This window comes from Podarcis filfolensis (genome assembly GCF_964270895.1).
Source record: "Podarcis filfolensis genome assembly, chromosome: 15".
NCBI lineage: Eukaryota > Metazoa > Chordata > Lepidosauria > Squamata > Lacertidae > Podarcis > Podarcis filfolensis.
This window is the reverse complement of record NC_139618.1, coordinates 3228147-3247962: the sequence shown is the minus strand read 5'-3', so window position 1 is coordinate 3247962 and position 19816 is coordinate 3228147. Positions and strand designations below refer to the sequence as shown.

The window sequence follows — 19816 nt, the reverse complement described above, 5'->3', positions numbered from 1 at the left end:
AAAGCCAGCTTCTTACATGCACAGCCAGAGAAAGCTGAATCGCCTGTGTGCAGGCTGACTCTGATACTAGTTAGACAAGGAAGCGGGAAATGAATGACTGAAGATCCTTCTGGGAATGACTGAAGATCCTTCTGGGAACGACTGAGGCACTATCTATAGGTACCCAGTATGGAGAGAGTCAGAACTTACAGGGTTAAGAAGTTCTGAGTGACGTCTCACATTCTGAGGCGTGGTTTAGAATACTGAGGGGAGTGTTCTACTCTGTCTCTCAGTGAGTGAGTGTGTTGCTCCGTACCGGGAGAGGAGCAGAAATGAGTCCTGTGTCACCAGGAAAGTTATGATCTGTTTGTTTTTGCTACGAGAATAAAGCTATTTGTAAGATAAGGAGGACACCGTGCGTTAAGCCTGATTTGATACGCACACACGGCAACAGCTTCTGTTTCTACGCTGCGTATCCACTCTGCTGAAGCAAGCTGTGAGGAGCCCTTTGGAGCAGAGCACCGCAGGGGAAGCGTGTGGACTCCGGGGGCAAGCAAAGCTTCCAATAAATCACCCCATACCCAGCCACGATTCACAGCCTCCCCACCCTTTAATGACACATCCCACCTCTCCTGGGTGTGTTGCTATTCTTCCCTGTTCAAAAATGGGCTTGCTAAGTCAACCCACCTGTACTTTCAGGGCTGCGAGAGAGACAACATCAAAAAAGAGGCATGAGAATAATAGAATTGTAGCGGATCATCTAGTGCAGACATCCCCAAACTTGGCCCTCCAGCTGTTTGGGGACTACAATTCCCACCATCCCTGATCACTGGTCCTGTTATCTAGGGATGATGGGAGTTGTAGTCCAACGACAGCTGGAGGGCCGATTTTGGGAATGCCTGATCTAGTGCAACCCCTGCATTGCAAGAATATGCAGCTGTCTCGTACAGTGATCGAACCTGTTAACTGCACTGTGCTCTAACTAACTGAGCTATCCAGGCATTGAAACCTTAGAAGAGCCTGGCTGTGCTGGACCAGAGCAAAGAGAGGCCACTCAGTCCAGCATCCTGTTCTCACAGTAGCCAGCCTGATGCCCCCAATGGGAAGCCCACACATGGCACCTGAACAAAACAGCCACTCTCCCTGCCTTCAATTCCCAGCGGCTTCTATTCAGATGCCTTTGACCATTGAGGCAGCCATTGTGGCTGGTAGCCATTGATGACCTATCCTCCGTGAATTTGTCTAATCCTCTTTTAAAGCCACCTGATCATTCCAATCCGCAAGCAATCCCAGAACCTTCAAATTGGGTCGAATTGAATAAAAACATCCCACTTCAAGAGCGCTGCAAAACTCTGGATTTAGAAACCCTCCCATTGGTGCCTGATGGACAACAGCAGAAGCAGTGAGACATGTAATTAAATTGAGCACAGAGGAGCATTCCTTGCAATTAAATCTGCTCACGTGGTCCCTGTTGCTTACACCATAGGAATGTTTTGGGCCGCACCCCATTTTCACCAGGAAGACAGGAAAGTGTATTGGCTACACCCGCCTTCTTGGGCTGGTGCGGGAGGCTTAAACCTAACAGCTGGATATGAGTGGTTGGTTAGAAGTGAGGTGACAAGCATTTATCTTGTCTGTTTGACGTATTTCAAGACGAGTTACAACATCAACAAAGCCATGAGCAGGCATGTGAGTTTCCCGGATCTTGTCATCAGTCTCGATGGGCCCACCTGGCACCAACATCATCATTGTTTCAATGCTAGCCAAACACTTGTTTCGTTTTCTTGGGTGTTCAGGCAGTGCCAATGATGTTACTTATTGTGGTGTGGTGTCTAGGGTCTCCGACGAGGACCTGGGAGACCAGGGTCTAAATGCCCACTCAGCCATGAAGCTCACTGGGTGACCTTGAGCCACTCACTGCATCTCTGCCGAACTTACTTCGCAGGGCTGTTGTGGGGATTAAACAAGAAGGGGGAGGACCATGTAAGCCAGAGCTCCTTGGAGGACAAGGTGGGGTAGAGATGTAGCAGTTCATAAATGGAATGAAATAAATCTTGTTAAACAGATTGTTTAAACACATTAAATCTGTTTAAAATTGAACATGTGAAATCTATTTTTTGTGGCTTGTAAATCACTATGGAACCTTTTAATGGGAAGTTATATACAAATTTAATTAAACCAGAAAGGGAGGAAGAAGGAAGGAAGGAAGGAAGATTGAGAACTGAAGAGAGCAAAGGACGTCAGGAACACAGGAAGCAGCCTTCAGCTGTGTGTCACTTTAGGTCAAGCAATTTCTGCATCTAGCCCATTATCACCTGCTCTGACTGGCAGCTGCTTTCCAGGGTGTCGGGCAGAAATTGGGTTTCTCTCATCACCTGCCACCAGATCCCTTTTTAACTGGCAATGCCAGGGATTGAACTTCCAGCATTTTGCATGGAAAGCCATGTGCTCTACCAAGTGGTGCAGCTAGGTAATTTTAGACCCTGGAGTTACACCCACCTTACACCCTCATGCTTTGTGCTGGCATGTGTACAACTTCAGTTATGAACCACACAAATCACATTTGTCTACCTCCCCTCCCCTCCTTCAGCTGCCATTCCTTTCTTTACAACTGCTTCTGCATTCCTGATATATCGCAGAAAACAATGACAAAAGAACCACAGTTGGTTAACCCTGATTTTTTTAAAAAAAGGAGAATACTCTGAGCATGTGCAGAAGGCCCTCTTGAATCACAGAACCATCATGGCTACAGAGATCTTATGTGGCACCGTAGACTGTGTCCGAGATGCAGGGACCACCTTGACACCATACTGTAGATTTAAAAGCTTCCCCCAAATGATTTTGGGAGCTGAGAGGGTGCTGAGAAACCCCTTTCCCTTCACAGAGCTACCATTCCCAGCTCCGTTTAACCATCAATCTGTCTTCAGAGAGAATTATGGGATTTGGGAGGTCTCATAAAAAAAAACAGAGCTTTTTTTCCAGCCGGAACTCAGTTCTGACACCTCTCAGGTGAGCGCCATTGCCATAATAAGAGAACAAGGGAGAACAAGCTCTCACGATGAGTTTGGGCGCCTCTTTTTCTAGAAAAATAGCACTGATAGCAACACTCTTCAGCTCTTCGGGGGAAGCTGTGATGGTTTAAACTGGCATGAATGTGGCCTGAGTGACCATGGTCCAGTCTCTCCCTCCCTCCCTCTCTCTCTTGACCTAGCCTACCTCACTAGATTGTTGTGACAATAACTGGGGTGTGCTGAAAAAGAAACTCCATGTGTGCACCTCAGAGGACCAGGTGGGGTTTGCACGTGTGATAAATAAATGGAACATTTACCATGCGGCTACTGGGTTGGTCAACTTTCGAGGGCTGCCTTGTCCCTCTGCAGGCTTCGTGGGGTTCCTCAGTGTCTGGCGTGTCACCTCTGAGCGCGTGGAACTGTTTCCGCTGAAAAAACACGGCCTTTGAGGTGAGTGTGTTGTAGGAACCCTAAGTACAAGAGGTCGCTCTTCCATGGTTCAGCTCATTTATATACCCATCACCACCGCCCTCCAGTAGTGGGTCTCGTAGTGGAAACTTTGCACATTTTGAAAGCCATCGCCATCACCACCCGTGGATTTGCCACTTGAAACGGTAGCCGTGTGTCCAGTTCATCCAAAATCCACAGTATATTTCAGCGTTCTTCAGTTTGGTGGTTGTGGGAGCCAACTCAGATGTTGTTTGGAAAACAGCTTCCACCGTCCCCAGCCGGCTTAGCCGGTGGTCAGGGGTGATGGGAGCTGTAGTCCAGCAACATCTGGGGGCTGAAGAACACTGCCATATTCAACATACCCTGTATCCTGACATCATTACATGAGAAATGTGCAACTTCCCCCTGCCAGAAGCAGGAGCAGGGGAACAAGTAGGGAGTGTCAATGTCCCATTTGTTGTGGGGGGTGGGGAGAGGAAAGGACTCAGCACAGCGCTCCCACCCAAAATGGCAGCACCATATACAGTATTTTCATAGAATCATAGAGTTGGAAGGGATGCCAAGAGTCATCTAATCTAACCCCCTGCAGTTTAGGAATGTCAAATAAAGCATCCACGGCAGACGGCAGAGTTTAAAGTATTCCCGTTGATTGCATTGATACCATAACCCTTCCTCCAAGGAATTTGTGATGCTTCCCAGCCTTTAACCTCACAACATCCCTGTGAGGTAGGTTAAGCTGAATTAAAATTTTTGTCCCATCACTCAGTGAGCTTTGAGGCTGAGTATGGATTTAAACCTGGGCCCTCACAGCCCTAGTCTCACATTTTTACACACACACACACACCTACTCAAGCAGGCGAGAGGCATTATCAGAATTCAAGGACACATTTTCAGCCAGTCAAAATCACTAGACGAGGGTGTGGGGTGTGGCTAGGGGAAGAAGGGGCATGGAATGGGGTGTGATATAGCAAGAGTCCCCCAAGGGGACTATAAGGTTGTGTAACTTCAACTCTAAAAATTACACCGGTCCTTGGAAATGCGTTGCCAATTCATCTTGTGAGATTTCCAATCAGAGCTTTCCAAATTGTGTGTTGCGACACGTTAGTGTGTCGGCTGCTGCGTGTAGGTGTGTCGCGTGAATGCTCCCCACTTTCCTCCCGGGGCTGGAAAGGGGTTAGTTCAACCTCCGGTTTGCTAGTAAAACTGAATTTCTGTGTCACAAAATGACGCATGTCTAAAAAGTGTGTCACCAATGTGAAAACTTTTGGGAAGTTCTGTTCCTAGTGATGGAGCTGAGATCTGCAGAAAGGTAAAGGTAAAGGTAAAGGAAACCCCGACCATTAGGTCCAGTCGTGACCGACTCTGGGGTTGCACACTCATCTCGCTCTATAGGCCAAGGAAGCCAGCGTTTATCCGCAGACAGCTTCCGGGTCATGTGGCCCAGCATGACTAAGTCGCTTCTGGCGAACCATAGCAGCGCACGGAAACGCCGTTTACCTTCCCGCCGGAGTGGTACCTATTTATCTACTTGCACTTTGACGTGCTTTTGAACTGCTAGGTGGGCAGGAGCAGGGACTGAGCAATGGGAGCTCACCCCATCGTGGGGATTCAAACCGCCGACCTTCTGATCGGCAAGTCCTAGGCTCTGTGGTTTAACCCACAGCACTACCTGCGTCCCTAGATCTGCAGAAGCTTGAGTGCAAATTTACGAAGGCGACCTGCTGCTTGAGAAGAGAGCGTGACTTGCCTTTTTCATAAGAGCAGCCTGCTGGATCAGGCCAGTGGCCCATCTAGTCTAGTCCAGCATCCTGTTCTCACAGGGGCCAAACAGATGCCCATTATGTTTCTGAAAAATGCAAACAACACAAATATCAAAGATGCCCACTGGCTGCCTTTGCAGCATTTTGCCTGATGCTGCTCCTTACCTTTTCTTCTCTTGAGGAGCTGTCGGCGAGGTCCCCGGCAGATTTGCTTTCTTGCCGCCCATGAGAGGAGCCATCTCCTTGCTATCTCTGATCATCGTCCTGGAAGAGAGGATTCCGTGGGTCAACTTGGCTGTCCATACAAAATTAACCTGCATTAATGTAGTGCAATTTAAAAATAAACAAATTGCTTGATCTCACAGAGAGTTAGAGTGCATTCAGTTGCAGGTCTCTCGCCTCCCACCCCCTCAACCCCACATACACCTTTGTTCATCCCAAATGTCAACAGCCTAAACAGGTGGTCCTGTTTTATTGGTTGCCTTATTACCTCATCGCCTATCCTTGTTTAGTTTACTGTTTTATTATTACTCAACTTGATTTACCGCAACAATTAGACGCCCGTTGAAGCCCGATTGCAGCCACTGTGACTGACTTGCAATTTCGTTTCTGGCTAAAACTTTGGACTAACATGTTGTTGCAAAGATTTGGTTCTGGCTTGATAGAACTCTGCAGACTTTATTGGAATGACTGCTGGAAGGAAAAAACGAGGCAGGAAGAGCCCAAACAGCATAACTGGGACTCACAAATCCTCTAAAGCAGAGAAGCAGTTGAAAACTGACACCGCCATCCCCAGCCAGGAAACCGAACAAATTGTAAGTAATTGAAATATACTCTGAGTTGAGTGTGGATTTCATGCTCTTTATTCAGCTCATAGTAGTGAGGAATGAAAGGTCCCCCAAAATATCTGCTTTATATACATTATTTACACAATGGGTCGCACGTGATTGGCTAATCCTGGGATTTTCCTGTAGGCCAATCAGGTTGCGGATTCACTTCCACCTGGAGCTGGATTGGGTGGCTCCTGCGGACCAATCAGACTGCTGCATTGTTCTAGGACCAATCAGACTGCTGCATTCTGGACCCTATTGTTCTAGGACCAATCAGACTGCTGCATTCTGAATTCTATTGTTCTAGGACCAATCAGACTGCTGCATTCTGAATTCTATTGTTCTAGGACCAATCAGACTGCTGCTTTTTGGATCCTATTCAGCTCAGTACGTAACAGTAATGAAGCCATGGGAACCCCCTCCCTTTCAGGGTGGGAAGGAGATGATCTGACACAGAGGACAGGAACAAGAGGGGTTCCCTCTATCCCAAACACTGACCCACCCATCTCATTAGAACAAGACAGTAGAGGAGCAGATTCCAGACATGCACCCTTACCAAGAAGATTCCAGACATGCACCCTTACCAAGAAGATTCCAGACATGCGCCCTTACCAAGAAATTTGCATGATGTCTGCAGAAACTATGGTCTGATTAAAATAGTCAATACAGAAGGAAATTTGGACATGTGCTCCTCCTCCACAAACTCTCAAAGGGTTAAAAGGAGGACAAGGCACAGTTGTGTCAGTGTTTCACCAACCTGAGTCCCAGATAAAACAAGGTCTTGCCAAGTCCTTCAAAAGAATGAGATCCACCACAAGGTGTACAGATGGACGAATTACAGGTCAATTATGACGTCCTTATCTCGGCTTTTGAACTGCCACTACCAAAAAGTAGATCTGGAAAATTTCCATTTTCTGCCCAGCATAAGAAATACCAAACGCTTACTTAATGACTTTCGGTAAACCAGCCCTCCCGTCCTGACTTATGCGGATAAAAAATATCTTATGGCGGACTCACTTCCTTTACCCAATAAGGGTCTTCAAGGATGAAGCAGTGAGACAGCTGATCTCTGGCAGGGAATCCAAGCCAATTTTCAAAAATGAAACTAAATTAATCAACAGAAACGTCAGTTGCATGAAGGGGGAGGATAAAACCTTGAGTTTAGAACTACAGTGGTACCTTGGGTTACATACGCTTCTGGTTACAGACTCCGCTAACCCAGAAATAGTACCTTGGGTTAAGAACTTTGCTTCAGGATGAGAACAGAAATCGTGCTCCGGCGGTGCTGCAGCAGCAGGAGGCCCCATTAGCTAAAGTGGTGCTTCAGGTTAAGAACAGTTTCAGGTTAAGAACGCACCTCCGGAACGAATTAAGTACTTAACCCGAGGTACCACTGTATAAGAATTCAAGAGGATATTAGTAAGCATAAGGTCTGAGATCTCAACTCAAAACGAAAGCACACTGGAGCTGGAATCAAAACATTCAAATATACATAACAGCTCTCCATCCCAAAGAAGGCCACATGTGCATCTGTGCGATCCCTTCCCAAGTGATAGTGATGAAGAGGGGGAGTTTGATAGCTCTGCCATTCCCATGCTAATAACCTTCAAGGAACCTCTGGCAGAACAGGACAAATGAGGTCCCTGATAAGGAAGCTGGCTCTTTGCTAGCCAATGATCCCCACTTTGCAGTACATGCCTCTCTAATTCCTCCAAAGGCACAGAAGGAATTAACAGCCCCCCAACCATCTCATGAGGGAAAGAGGGACTGACAGCTAACAGGCCAGCATAACGCCAACCTGGTATGTACAGTAGCTGGATGGGATGCATCCATCAGGTATAATTGCTTCACTGACTTTTTATCTCAACACCACACACTTTTGATTCAGGAGACCTGGATGATATACCATTAAATAGATATTCCATTACAAGGGAGACTGGCATGGCGCTTGGGATCACCACCGTTGAAGGGCGAGGGAGGTATAGTGGTGGGGGCAGATATTGTAGGCGAAGGGGTTTGAGATACAAAGATGCTTGAACCCCTTCCAATCTGCACCCCATCCCGAGGGACGAAGGTACGGCGAGCAGGGATTTCCTACCTATCATTGGTGCTGTGCAATGCCAGGTCTACAGGCAACAAAACCGCCACCCTGAGAGACTTTTCCCCCTCACAGGGGGTTGACCTGGCTTGTGTGACAAAGACCTGAGTTCACGAAGGTGAAATAGTTGCCTTGCATGAGATGGCACCTCTGGGTTTCTCCATCCTTCACCAATCGCGGACCGTGGGTCGGGGGAGAGGGGTGGCGTTGTTAATCCGGGAGAATTGTTTTTTCAGGGCTCTGCCAGCGCCATTGATCTCTGACATTGAATGTGTTGGCCTGGTGTGGGACACCAAGGAGAGCTAGGCTGTCTGGTTGGTGTACCGGCCACCTAGCACACCAGCAGCCACCCTGTCAGGCCTACTGGAGGCAGTGGCTGGCTGGGCCTTGGAGTTCCCTAACCTATTGGTTTTGGGAGACTTCAACGCCCAAGCTGATACCGCCCCCTCCTCATGGGCTCTGGACCTGGTGTCCTCCATGGTGACACTAGGGCTCTCCCAGTTTGTTTCGGGCCCCACACATCAAGCAGGCCACACGCAGGATTTTATATTTGGCGCAGGTATAGATGTGATCATGTCCTCCCCTGTGGAGGTGCCATGGTCTGATCACTATGCTATGAAAGCCAGGATTGACTTCCCCCCTACTTGGGTGGCGAGCCTATTTGGGTTTGTCCATGGAGGCTGATGGATCCTGAGCTTGTTGAGAGCTGGAATAACCGGCTCTTGGCGGCCATCAATGAGATCACACCTAGGTGCCCTCTGCGACCCCACCGAAACTGGGGCCCCTACTATTATTATTATTATTGTTATTGTTATTGTTATTGTTATTGTATTATTATTATTACACCAAAAAACAAAAATACAAATGAAAGTAGAAATAAACACAATACAGTCATACATCTTGTTACATTCGGTTCAGGTTATGTCTTTTCAGGTTGCGTCCCGCAGCGACCTAGAAGTACCGGAAAGGGTTACTTCCGGGTTTCACCGCTTGCGCTTGCGCAGACGCAGGCATGCAAAATGACGTTATGCGCACACGCAGAAGCGGCGAATGGGGGCCCCCCACACGCAGGTGCATGTTCCGTTCTGCTCATGTTGTGAATGGGGCTCCGGAAACCCTTTCACAACCAGAGGTACCACTGTATTAATTACAAAACTATAAAGCAAAAAAAGGTCTTTGGACTATAGACCCAACCTCCCGTCTATTCCCTGTTTCAATTATATGTTACTTGTTGCCAGTACACACTTTTATCATAGATGAACTAATGCTTAATTTATCTTAGATATCATATCTTTCTTAACACTACTATGGAACTTATTCAAATGCTGCAACAGAGTTTAAACTGCTATAATTATTTTGCATATAAACTCTGAAGACCTCCCATTTGGAAACAAATTCCTGTTTTGCTTTGCTCTTTATTTTTTCTGATAGGCTATCTAACCGCATATTCTGTCAGTTTTTTAATCCATTCATGAATGGAGGGGATTTCATCACTCTTCCATTTTGTAGCAATAAGAACTCTAGCTGCTACTGTAGCATATAAAAAGATACCCTTCATTTTCTACGGGATATCCAAATCTGTAATCCCCAGAAAATAAGCTTCTGGTTCCCTCTTAAAGGAAATCTTTAGCATTTTTTGTAATTCTGAATGTTATTTTAATGCACTAATTGCCTCAGTATATACATCTTTGGACATTGGGCTGGAGAACAGTGGTGCAAAATTCAAGGGAAACGTGCATTTCGAAGCATCTTTGCATTTCAGTTTGTGCATTGTTTCACAAAGTGTGAACAGTGGCCTTTCAGTGTGAACAGAATTTAATCCCTCTCCCACCCCTAGCCTCAAGTAATTTTGCATATTCCCACAGGTTGTGAGAAGCTCTCTGTGGCTTTACAAAGTCAACATCTCTGAGATTATGACAATCCCGGAGATTTAGGTTGTCTTTTCTAAACAATTGCTCATTGGCAAGTGTAGCAGAGTGAGCATTCTATAGAATCATAGAATTGGAAGGGACCTCGTGGGCTATATAGTCGAAATCCCTGCAATGCAGGAATCAGTTAAAGAACCACGAGTGTAGAACCACAAGCAGTATTATTTGTCCCAAAGCAACATGTTTAGCCTCCCAGTGTCCCAGAAACTGTTCCCAACATCCAGAAGCCTCTTTAAGCAACTTCCCCACCTCTCATGAGGGCTTGAAACTTGGGAACCAGTTTGCCAAGCCTACACAAGCCCCATTCGATTCCTCTTCCAAGATCCGCGGATGTGGTTGGAGGGTCTGTAGGAACATTGCACCTTATTGTATTCAGTGAAGGATCTCCCTTTTCCTTTACCCCCGGCAACCCCCCACAAACATGAATATACTCCCCCTTCTTGACATGGGCAGTCATTCCCTCTTCCCAACATCATATTTCTTTGTTTTTAGCTAAAGCCAGGCACTGGCGACATGCGGACCATCATTTAAAGCAGGCTTCCTCAAACTCACCCCTTCAGATGTTTTGAGACTACAATTCCCATCATCCCTGAGCACTGGTCCTGCTAGCTAGGGATCATGGGAGTTGTAGGCCAAAAAACATCTGAGTTTGAGGAAGCCTGATTTAAAGGCTGTGGTAGACTTTGCAAACAAATGTTTTCCCCAATTCCTTAGGCGTTTAAGGAAAAATAGGCGTAAATAACCACACGTTTTCTCCTTAATTGTTGGGGAATGCAGCTGTTGGCCCTTGGTTGATTGTGCCATATTGATATATCACCACGCTGCAAGTCTTTCTGGGAACCAGACTAGATACTACTCCTCCAGGGGTGGGGTGGGGAAGCTCAGGCCAACCGGATCCCAAATGTGGCCCTCCAAGCCTTTCTGTCCGGCCCTTAGGACTCTCTCACAGGCCACACCCTCTTTCCCTAAGCCACACCCCTCTCTGACCCTGCCTCACTTCCTCCTTGTTTTTGTCCTGTCCCGAATGTGTCCTTGAAACTTAGAATTGACTCATTCTGGGCTTGGGGCTTTGTTTGGAGTACCAGAATTGGATGGAGGCCTGGTGATGCTCCTCCGTCCACCAGCTTTCTTACTTTCAGCAGTTGATTTGGCAGGGTGGGAGAAAGAGTCGTTTTGCTGTTGCCGTTATTAAAACAACCGAGGGTCAGAAATCCTTGCTTATCTCCTTCACATCACCCAAATACAGTGGTACCTCGGGTTACAGACGCTTCAGGTTACAGACTCCGCTAACCCAGAAATAGTGCTTCAGGTTAAGAACTTTGCTTCAGGATGAGAACAGAAATCGTGCTCTGGTGGCACGGCGGCAGCGGGAGGCCCCATTAGCTAAAGTGGTGCTTCAGGTTAAGAACACTTTCAGGTTAAGAACGGACCTCTGGAACGAATTAAGTACTTAACCTGAGGTACCACTGTATCATGTGGCATGCTGAAGATGCACCTCTTTACCCTGGTCTTTGAACCTTGACCTTGAAATTGCATCGTCTTCTCCCTTGTCCCCCCCATCCAGCTCAGTATTGTCTACACTGACTGGCAGCAGCTATCCAGGATTTCACAGGGGTGGCCCGCCTAGCCCTACCTGTGTCCAGGTAGGGCTACCATCTGCATGTGAGGCAGATGTTCTACCACCGAGCTATGGCCTTTCCTCTAGACCAGTGGTCCCCAAACATTTTCCCTCATTTGAATGACCACAGACGACAGTTAATGATTTGTCTGCTATTTGTAGGGTTGCCATATTTCAGGAAGTTGTTGATCTTTTTCAGGAAGGCCCCCAAATTGTTGAGTTTTTAAAGGTTTTTTTAAGGGAATTTTTTGGCAGGATTTAACCTCCATTGCTGGTTTTCCATGTCATTTGCCCCATTTCTGAAAAATAATCCAGGATATTTTGGGTGGCGAATTGCAGGACATGACCTGGAAATTCAGGGCATATTGCAGCCCTAGCTATTTGTCGCAACTGTAATGCACTGTACGAGTTATAGTTGTGTTTTCACAGGCCTGCCATGGACTGCCTGAATGAAGCTCACAGACCCGTCTGGGAACCCCTGCTCTAGACTTATACGGTAAGATTCTAGACCTCATGGTTTTGAATAAAGGGTTGATTAAAACAGGAACACGGGAAGCTGCTACCTTATTCTGCTGATCTGCTACTCTTCCCCAGTGAATGAGTAAAACCAGCAAGGCTGCTATGTCCCCACATCTGGAGAACACAAATTATCTCACACCCACCCACACTTTCTCACTGGTGCTTGTACATGAGCATTCTTTGGGGTTTTACTTTCAAGAGGACTGTTCAAATTAGATTTCCATAAAACACAACGCAGCATCTATGGAGCTAGCATGTATGAAATCAAACAATCTGGCTGGATTTTTGCCAAGATTTTTAAAAAATCAGTTCTGATTATTTTCAAAGTTCTTTTTTTCCACCCAATCCACTTTTAGCTCATCTCACATCTTTCAACAGCATATAATTCCCACCCCCATGCCTTCTTCATATTTAACTTTTTATCCCGGCTTTTGACACCTGAGTGTTTAAAAAAAGGGGGGGAATGGGGCCACACTGTTCCCTTGACTGTAATTTATTTTAAAAGGTTTTAATGTTCTGTTTTTAAATGGTGAAGGGCAGGTGGGAAATCTAATAGACGACGACTTTTGTGGTGCATGTCTCACTATTTGGTCCTTAGGACCCTTGAGCACATTCATATACACTCAGCTGCTTACAGCAAAGTCAAGAACTGCAACAAAACTCATCACTACTCCCGGACAAAGCCTCAAAACAAATTAGAATGTCAAATGAAAAATGGACATTAGGCTGACGACAAAAAAAACAACGAGCAGTCACTTTCGACCCCACAAGCTTTAAAAAATAAATGGGAGAGAAACGAAAACATATCTAGCAAGGCATCAAGAGCCTGCTGAGCTTTTGTTTTTTTTTCTGATGGAGAGAATCTTGTTAAGAGAATATCAGCTCAAAACAAAGATGTTTACGACACAAACACAAAGGCTCACCTTGGTTAAAAGATCCCCATTTGCCAAGAGTTAGGAAGAAAACTGGTCCAGAGAATATCTGGAGGGGAAATCCAAAGATCCTTGGTTGCTGTTACAGTTCCTGTTGTGACATCCCTCAAAGGTGCGAAAGGACTAAATAAATATCCCGTCTCTCGTAGCTTAAAATAAATCGCCAAAACGTGAGGCAGGGACACATCCCTCGTCTGACTTGGGTGCAGTTTCCCTGGATAAGTATAGCATTGAGTGCTTTTCAATGCCTGCTGAGTTACACAGGATCCACAGGTTGGCTACGAAAAGAGACAAACTTGCTAGACCACAAATTTCTTGGCTACTCAGAGCTGAGGAAAGACGCCACCATCGCCAATTATCCATGCAAAAGAGGTTGAGTCATAACGATGACGAAGGAAGGACACCTGAACATTATCTCAAAACCATACGGAGAGCTTTCATCATTTTGATTTCTTTATTTCCCCCCCACCCTTCTTCTTTTGCAGAATCATTTGCAGTGAAAGAAAGCAGGCTAATTATCTTGCGGTCGGATTCCTCAGGTGCAGGCAAGAGACAATTAGTTTTCCGTCCAAATAATGATGGAGGGCGCGTTTTAATAAGCCGAAAGCGTTTCGTGGCCAGTAGCACACTGATCCTCACAACAACCTGGTGAGGTAGGACAGGATCATTATCCCCACATGTGCCTGAAGCTTGGAAACAAAGGTGAGAACTGAAGCAACAAGGATGAGGCAAGAATGCTAGAACTTGGGCCGTCTGACATAATGGAAGGTTCGAAAATTCGTGGCAGATGAAAGTACTTAATACAACAATGGAATTTGCTCTCGCAAGAGGCAGCGATATCCACCAATGCTTCAAAAGGGGGCTACACAGATTAACAGAGGAGACGTCTGCCAGTGGCTACTAGCAGTGGCTACTAGCAGTCTGCCAGTGGCTACTAGCAGTGCCAAGTGCTGGGAATCACAACTCGGGAGAGATTTGCTGTTGAGCTCATAGCCTGCTTCCAGTGTTGCCCCTTGTGCAGCTCAAGAGGGAGGAAGATGGACACAAAACTAGACAGAGTTTGCTCTGGCTGCGATTGTCCCTGCTGTTGGGCTCCCTGCCTTCTGCCCCATCGGTCCCAATGGGCACCAATCCCCATTGTGGGACAGACATTCCTCTGCTAGATTTCCTCAAAATGGAGTAGTTCCGTATTGCTGAACGAGATGGCTGAATGAGGTTTGTGTGGGTGGGCACCTGCCTCCCTACCGAGGTCCCAGCTCAACCATGGTCATCACAGCCCTGTTGCACAAGGATCTCTTTCAACCAAGAAGATCTCATTCCTCATCAGCAATTCCAGCACCACAAGCATCCCCAAACATCACCAGGTACAACCTGGAGACAGGAAGCAACATTGCATGGAGGAATAGCATGAGCATGGCATCAGGATTTTGGCCTTTGTACTGGGCTGCTAGGGCTTACATTATGTATATACCGTATTTTTCACTCTATAAGACACACCCAACCATAAGATGGGCTGCCCTTCTCCCTCCTTGGGGAAAAGCGCTGAGCAGAGCCTTTGTGTGGCTCTTGCTGGATTTTCCGGGAGGTGGGAAAGAGATGAAGGGCAGCCCGTCAGTCCCTTCTCCCTCCTCCTGGAAAAGCCAGCAAGAGCCGAACACAGGCTCTGCTCGGTGCTCCCTTTAAAGAGCTGTGCGGAGCGTGTGTGCAGCTTTTGGGGGCTTTTCCCCGAGGAGGGAGAAGGGACGGACCAGCTGCCCTTCTCTCTCCTTGGGGAAAAGCTAGCAAGAGCTCCATGCGGCTCTTTAACGGGAGCACTGAGCAGAGCCTCCCGCCTGCATTCGCTCCATAAGACGCACACACATTTCCCCTTACTTTTTAGGAGGGGAAAAGTGTGTCTTATGGAGCGAAAAATACGGTAGGTCTGCAGCCCTTAGCAACTCTGTGAGCGTCACGGCATGGACTGTTGATTTCCCAGCCCCTGGCCACATGGAGGCTGCATCGTGTGCTTCCCATAGAGAGAAGGACTGTTGTCTCATGGCCAGCTGTGAGCAGCAGTACCATTAGTCAGAGGTGAAAAGGCTGCTCAAGTGGAGCCAAACCCATTCCCAGTGGCAGACAGGACATGCAAGGACTGGGGTGGGGTCCCCAGGTGTCCAGCGCCATTTCCACGAGACAGAAGATGATTAAAAATCTGGTCTGACAAGTTGGGGAGGGAAATCCTTGCCCTCTTCATTCCTCTGGTTATTGTGGAGGGGTTTTAGAAACGCTGACATTGCTGTTTGGGGGGGACAGTCCATTGCTGGGACATCAGCGACGGGAAGCACGGAGAAGGATTCCTTATGCTCACAGTCCACTCAACACCTTGCCATTTGTGTGCTGTTTTCATCATGCCAAAACCCTCCTTTCCCCCCGTTTTGCCCTCCCACTTGCAGGTGGTGAAATTTGGGGTGGCCAAGATGATTTCTGAGGCAGTGGTTAGGGAAAGGGAAACCTGACAATTTCAGGTTCTATTAGTTTCTAGTTTTTCCAAACTTAAGTTCAGTTCTCCACATTGGTTTGTTGTTGCATTAAAAGAAAATCCTGATAATAATAATAATAATTTATTATTTATACCCCGCCCATCTGGCTGGGCCTCCCCAGCCACTCTGGGCGGCTTCTATAGAAACCAGAAATACAGTAAAATATCACACGTTAAAAACTTCCCTGAACAGGGCTGCCTTAAGATGTCTTCTGAATGTCAGTGAAAATTCATCAGCATTTCCTCCCAGATTTCTCCTCCTCCTCCTCCTCCTCCTCCTCTTCTTCTTCTTCTCTTCACCTTAAAGTCACAGGGCAGGTTATGACAATAAAACTGCTTTCCTTTGGACCATCTCAGCGAGGCAAAGTGTAAATAAGGTAATTTTGTCTCAATAAGGGAACTGAAGCGAATTCCCCCACCCCACCCCTGCAGAGCTAAACTTATCATTGCAAGGGGCCTAGGCTGTTGCGTGTGCTTTTCTTGCCAGTAAATCTTTTTTGCAGCCTCCCTGGCTGCCCCTCCTGTTCCCTGAGCTGAAAAGGCAATCACTTCTTCTGGGCTTTAAATGAAACACAGACACCCAGGAAGGCTGCGAAGTGCAGGTGCAATGATTTCTAGAATGAAAGGAGGACACCTCTTGACTACATTTCAAGACTAGGGTGGTGCTTTTAGGGGTTTTTAGGATGATGTTATCCTGTCACAGTTTTCATTGGTTTGGCATTGACATGTTTGCCACCCTTGGCTCCTTCAGCGGACAGGGCAAATGGCATCCTCAACAAGCCCCCTTAAACCTGGCAGCAGTGGGGTATGCAAAGGCACAACTGTTCCTTGCTGCCTCTGACCTTTCTGGGGGCAAAAGTGATAATATGGGTGCAATGGGTCTTGGCACCCTTTAAATCAGGGGTCAGCAAACTTTTTCAGCAGGGGGCCGGTCCACTGTCCCTCAGACCTTGTGGGGGGGCCGGACTATATTTTGAAAAGAAATAAGAATGAACGAATTCCTATGCCCCACAAATAACCCAGAGATGCATTTTAAATAAAAGGACACATTCTACTAATGTAAAAACACAGATTCCCGGACCGTCCGCAGTCCGGATTTAGAAGGTGACTGGGCTGGATCTGGCCCCTGGGCCTTAGTTTGCCTACCCATGCTTTAAATAGCCTGCCTTCACCACCTTCTGGAAGTTGCCCTGATGCAAGAGCTTAAATCTTCCTAGCTGTAACATCTTCCGATATGGAAGCTTTCCTCTCTACTTCCTGACATACGGTGGTTACCTCTAATTTCTCCACATTCAGAGGCACCAACTCCGTGCTTTCTCAGATGTAGGACAGTCATGCTTGTTCATCCTGGGTAGGAGGAAGGTCATTGCCTCCTTTTAAAAAAACTAAATCCCTAAATTGTCAGGTCGCATGAAGATGTGATTATTTGTTGACCTTGAGGCTGTTGACACGATACAAACAACTAACAGAGGGGTGTGTGCAGGCAGGAAGGCTAGCAAAGAACATCTGTGGGCCAGTAACTGTTGTGGATTGGCACATTGTCTTAAGCCATTTACATATTAGAGAGCAAAGCCTAAATATATGCAAAATGGAACAATATAGCATGAGCTTTCTAGATCTATTTGCCTGAATTAGAAACTTAGTAGATTCTTTTTTGTTTTTTCAAAGTAGCTTCTTCTAGTAATGCAAGCCCAGGACGCATGCCGGCCTTCCCCAACCCGACGCCCTCCAGATGTTTTAAACAGTCCCAGGGAGCACAGGTATGATGACTGGATTCTGCCTCCAGTGTTGGAAGCCTCTGCATAGCCGTTGGTGAGATTCACAAGTGGGGAGAGTTTTGCTATTGTGCTCAGATCCTGGTCACAGGCTGCCCATTCTGCAGGAGCAGCTCAGCAATAAATCACATGGAGTAAGTGAAGTTAACTCTTTTACAGTGGCGCCTCTGGATACGAATGGGATCCATTCCGGAGCCCTGTTCGCATCCAGAAGCGAACACAACCCGTGTCTGTGCGTGCCGCAATTCGCCGCTTCTGCACATGCGCGTGACGTCATTTTGACCGTCTGCGCATGCGCGAGCGGTGAAACCTGGAAGTAATGCGCTCCGTTACTTCCAGGTCGCCGTGGACAGCAACCCAAAAGCACTAAACCTGAAGCACATTTAACCCGAGGTATGACCTGAGGGACGCGGGTGGTGCTGTGGGTTAAACCACAGAGCCTAGGACTTGCCGATCAGAAGGTCGGCAGTTCAAATTCCCGTGATGGGGTGAGCTCCCATTGCTCGGTCCTTGCTCCTGCCAACCTAGCAGTTCGGAAGCACGTCAAAGTGCAAGTAGATAAATAGGTACTGCTCTGGCGGGAAGGTAAACGGCATTTCCGTGCGCTGCTCTGGTTCTCCAGAAGCGGCTTAGTCATGCTGGCCACATGACCCGGAAGCTGTACGCCAGCTCCCTCGGCCAATAAAGCGAGACGAGCACTGCAACCCCAGAGTCATCCACGACTGGACCTAACGGTCAGGGGTCCCTTTACCTTTACCTATGACTGTATTAGAATAAATGGGCTGCTCCGGAGTGCCAGGCCCAATGAGCACAGCAACTCTCACGGGTAGGTCTTGTCCCTACGAGGCAGTTGTGGAGACTGAAGGTCTCCACCTTCCCACAGTTCCCCAAGTCCCCCTCCTCCCCCAGGTCATTCCCAAGCAATCTGAGACTCTGCTGCAGTGCCTGTCTCTGCTCCACCCTCTTCATACCTCTTCTGGTTCTGGGAGACCAGCGGGGAGAGGAGCTTTTCGCAGCAGGAGCAGGAGACCCCCTGGCTTCTTCGCCAGCTTGACTCCTCTCTGTCTCTTGGACTCCCTCCTGTCTTGCTTCTGCACTTCTCTCTGCCGCAGACTCCCTCTGCTCACTAAGTCCTGTTACCTCTTCCCAGTCTTCTCCCTCTCACCACTCTTCGTTGTCCCACCACCAATCCCCAGGCTCTGAGCCTTCTTCCCTTGGGGGTTCCCCCAGCTGATACCTCCCAGCATTCCTCTGCATCCAGCAATTCCATGGGGACAGGAGGCTGGTTCTAGACTGCCCTCCTCTGGCCTCATGCAGGAGCCAGGCTCTTCTTAGGGGGCGCGGAGCTGTATGGAGCAACCCAACCAATTTTGAACAATTCCATTCCCTGCGCTGACATTGCCAAAAGTTTGGGGGGGTGGGATAGCTGTGACATAATGGCAGCTGGGAGGAGATTGATGAGGAAATGACATTTGAATGCAATCTTTGTTTGTTTGGAAAGAAATACAGTTTATGGTCAGGAAACCCTCGTCCAGCTTGGACTTGATGGCAATCAAGAGGAGGAGAGCTTCTGAGGTTTGAGCTATTCATTCATACAGGAATAGAAAGGAGCTTGTCACACGTATATAGTTCTGTGTATGCCAGTTTATTTTATGTATTTATATTATGTCCCAACACATACTTTTTTTTTTAAGGCGGGTAAAAACTTTTCCAGGACAGATTGCAAGCTAATGAAAACAAGGAAAAGCCACAACAATCCACAATAAAATCTTCCAAAAACCGATTATTAGAAACGCCAGATTTTAAAGGGCTGAGAAAATACTACTACTTCTGGTTGTATCCAATATTAGACCTGCTCAGAGTAGATCCATTGAAATTAATGGCCCTAACTTTGTCACTTAGGTCCAATGTGGCATAAAGGTTAGGGTGTTGGACTAGACCTGGGAGAGCAGGGTTCGAATCTCCACTCAGCCATGAAGCTCCCTGGCTGTGACCTTGGAATCAGTCACCATCTCTTAGCCTCACCTACCTCACAGGGTGGTTGTGAGGGTGAAATGGGGAGGGGGAGGAGAACCACGTACACCACCTTAAGATCCTTGGAAGATAAAGGTGGCATAAAAATGAATTGAATATATACCGTATTTTTCGCTCTATAAGACGCACCAGACCACAAGGCGCACTTAGTTTTGGGAGGAGGAAAACAAGAAAAAAAAATATTCTGAATCTCAGAAGCCAGAACAGCAAGAGGGATCACAGCTCAGTGAAATCAGCAATCCCTCTTGCTGCTCTGGCTTCTGTGATAGCTGCGCAGCCTGCATTCGCTCCATAAGACGCACACACATTTCCCCTTACTTTTTAGAAGGGAAAAAGTGAGTCTTATAGAGCAAAAAATACGGTA

General features: G+C 47.2%; 1 protein-coding gene and 1 long non-coding RNA gene across 2 annotated transcripts in view; one reads left to right on the top strand and one right to left on the bottom strand.

Moving 5' to 3' along the window:
• TRPV3 (transient receptor potential cation channel subfamily V member 3) overlaps positions 1–14024 on the bottom strand; it is a 38372-nt gene extending 24348 nt beyond the window's left edge. Inside the window, exons 1-3 of the mRNA XM_083588094.1 lie at positions 13117–14024; positions 5366–5464; positions 3308–3418 (exon numbers count right to left, since the gene is read on the bottom strand). Coding sequence (XP_083444220.1) covers positions 3308–3418; positions 5366–5460 — 206 coding nt within the window. The 5' untranslated portion in view covers positions 5461–5464; positions 13117–14024. The remainder of the gene's footprint in view (positions 1–3307; positions 3419–5365; positions 5465–13116) is intronic.
• Positions 1–19816, top strand: part of LOC310750218 — a 35847-nt gene that overhangs the window by 11306 nt on the left and 4725 nt on the right. The window contains exons 3-6 of the long non-coding RNA XR_014541982.1: positions 1816–1989; positions 3360–3440; positions 5846–6015; positions 12104–12170. This is a non-coding gene — a long non-coding RNA (uncharacterized lncRNA). The remainder of the gene's footprint in view (positions 1–1815; positions 1990–3359; positions 3441–5845; positions 6016–12103; positions 12171–19816) is intronic.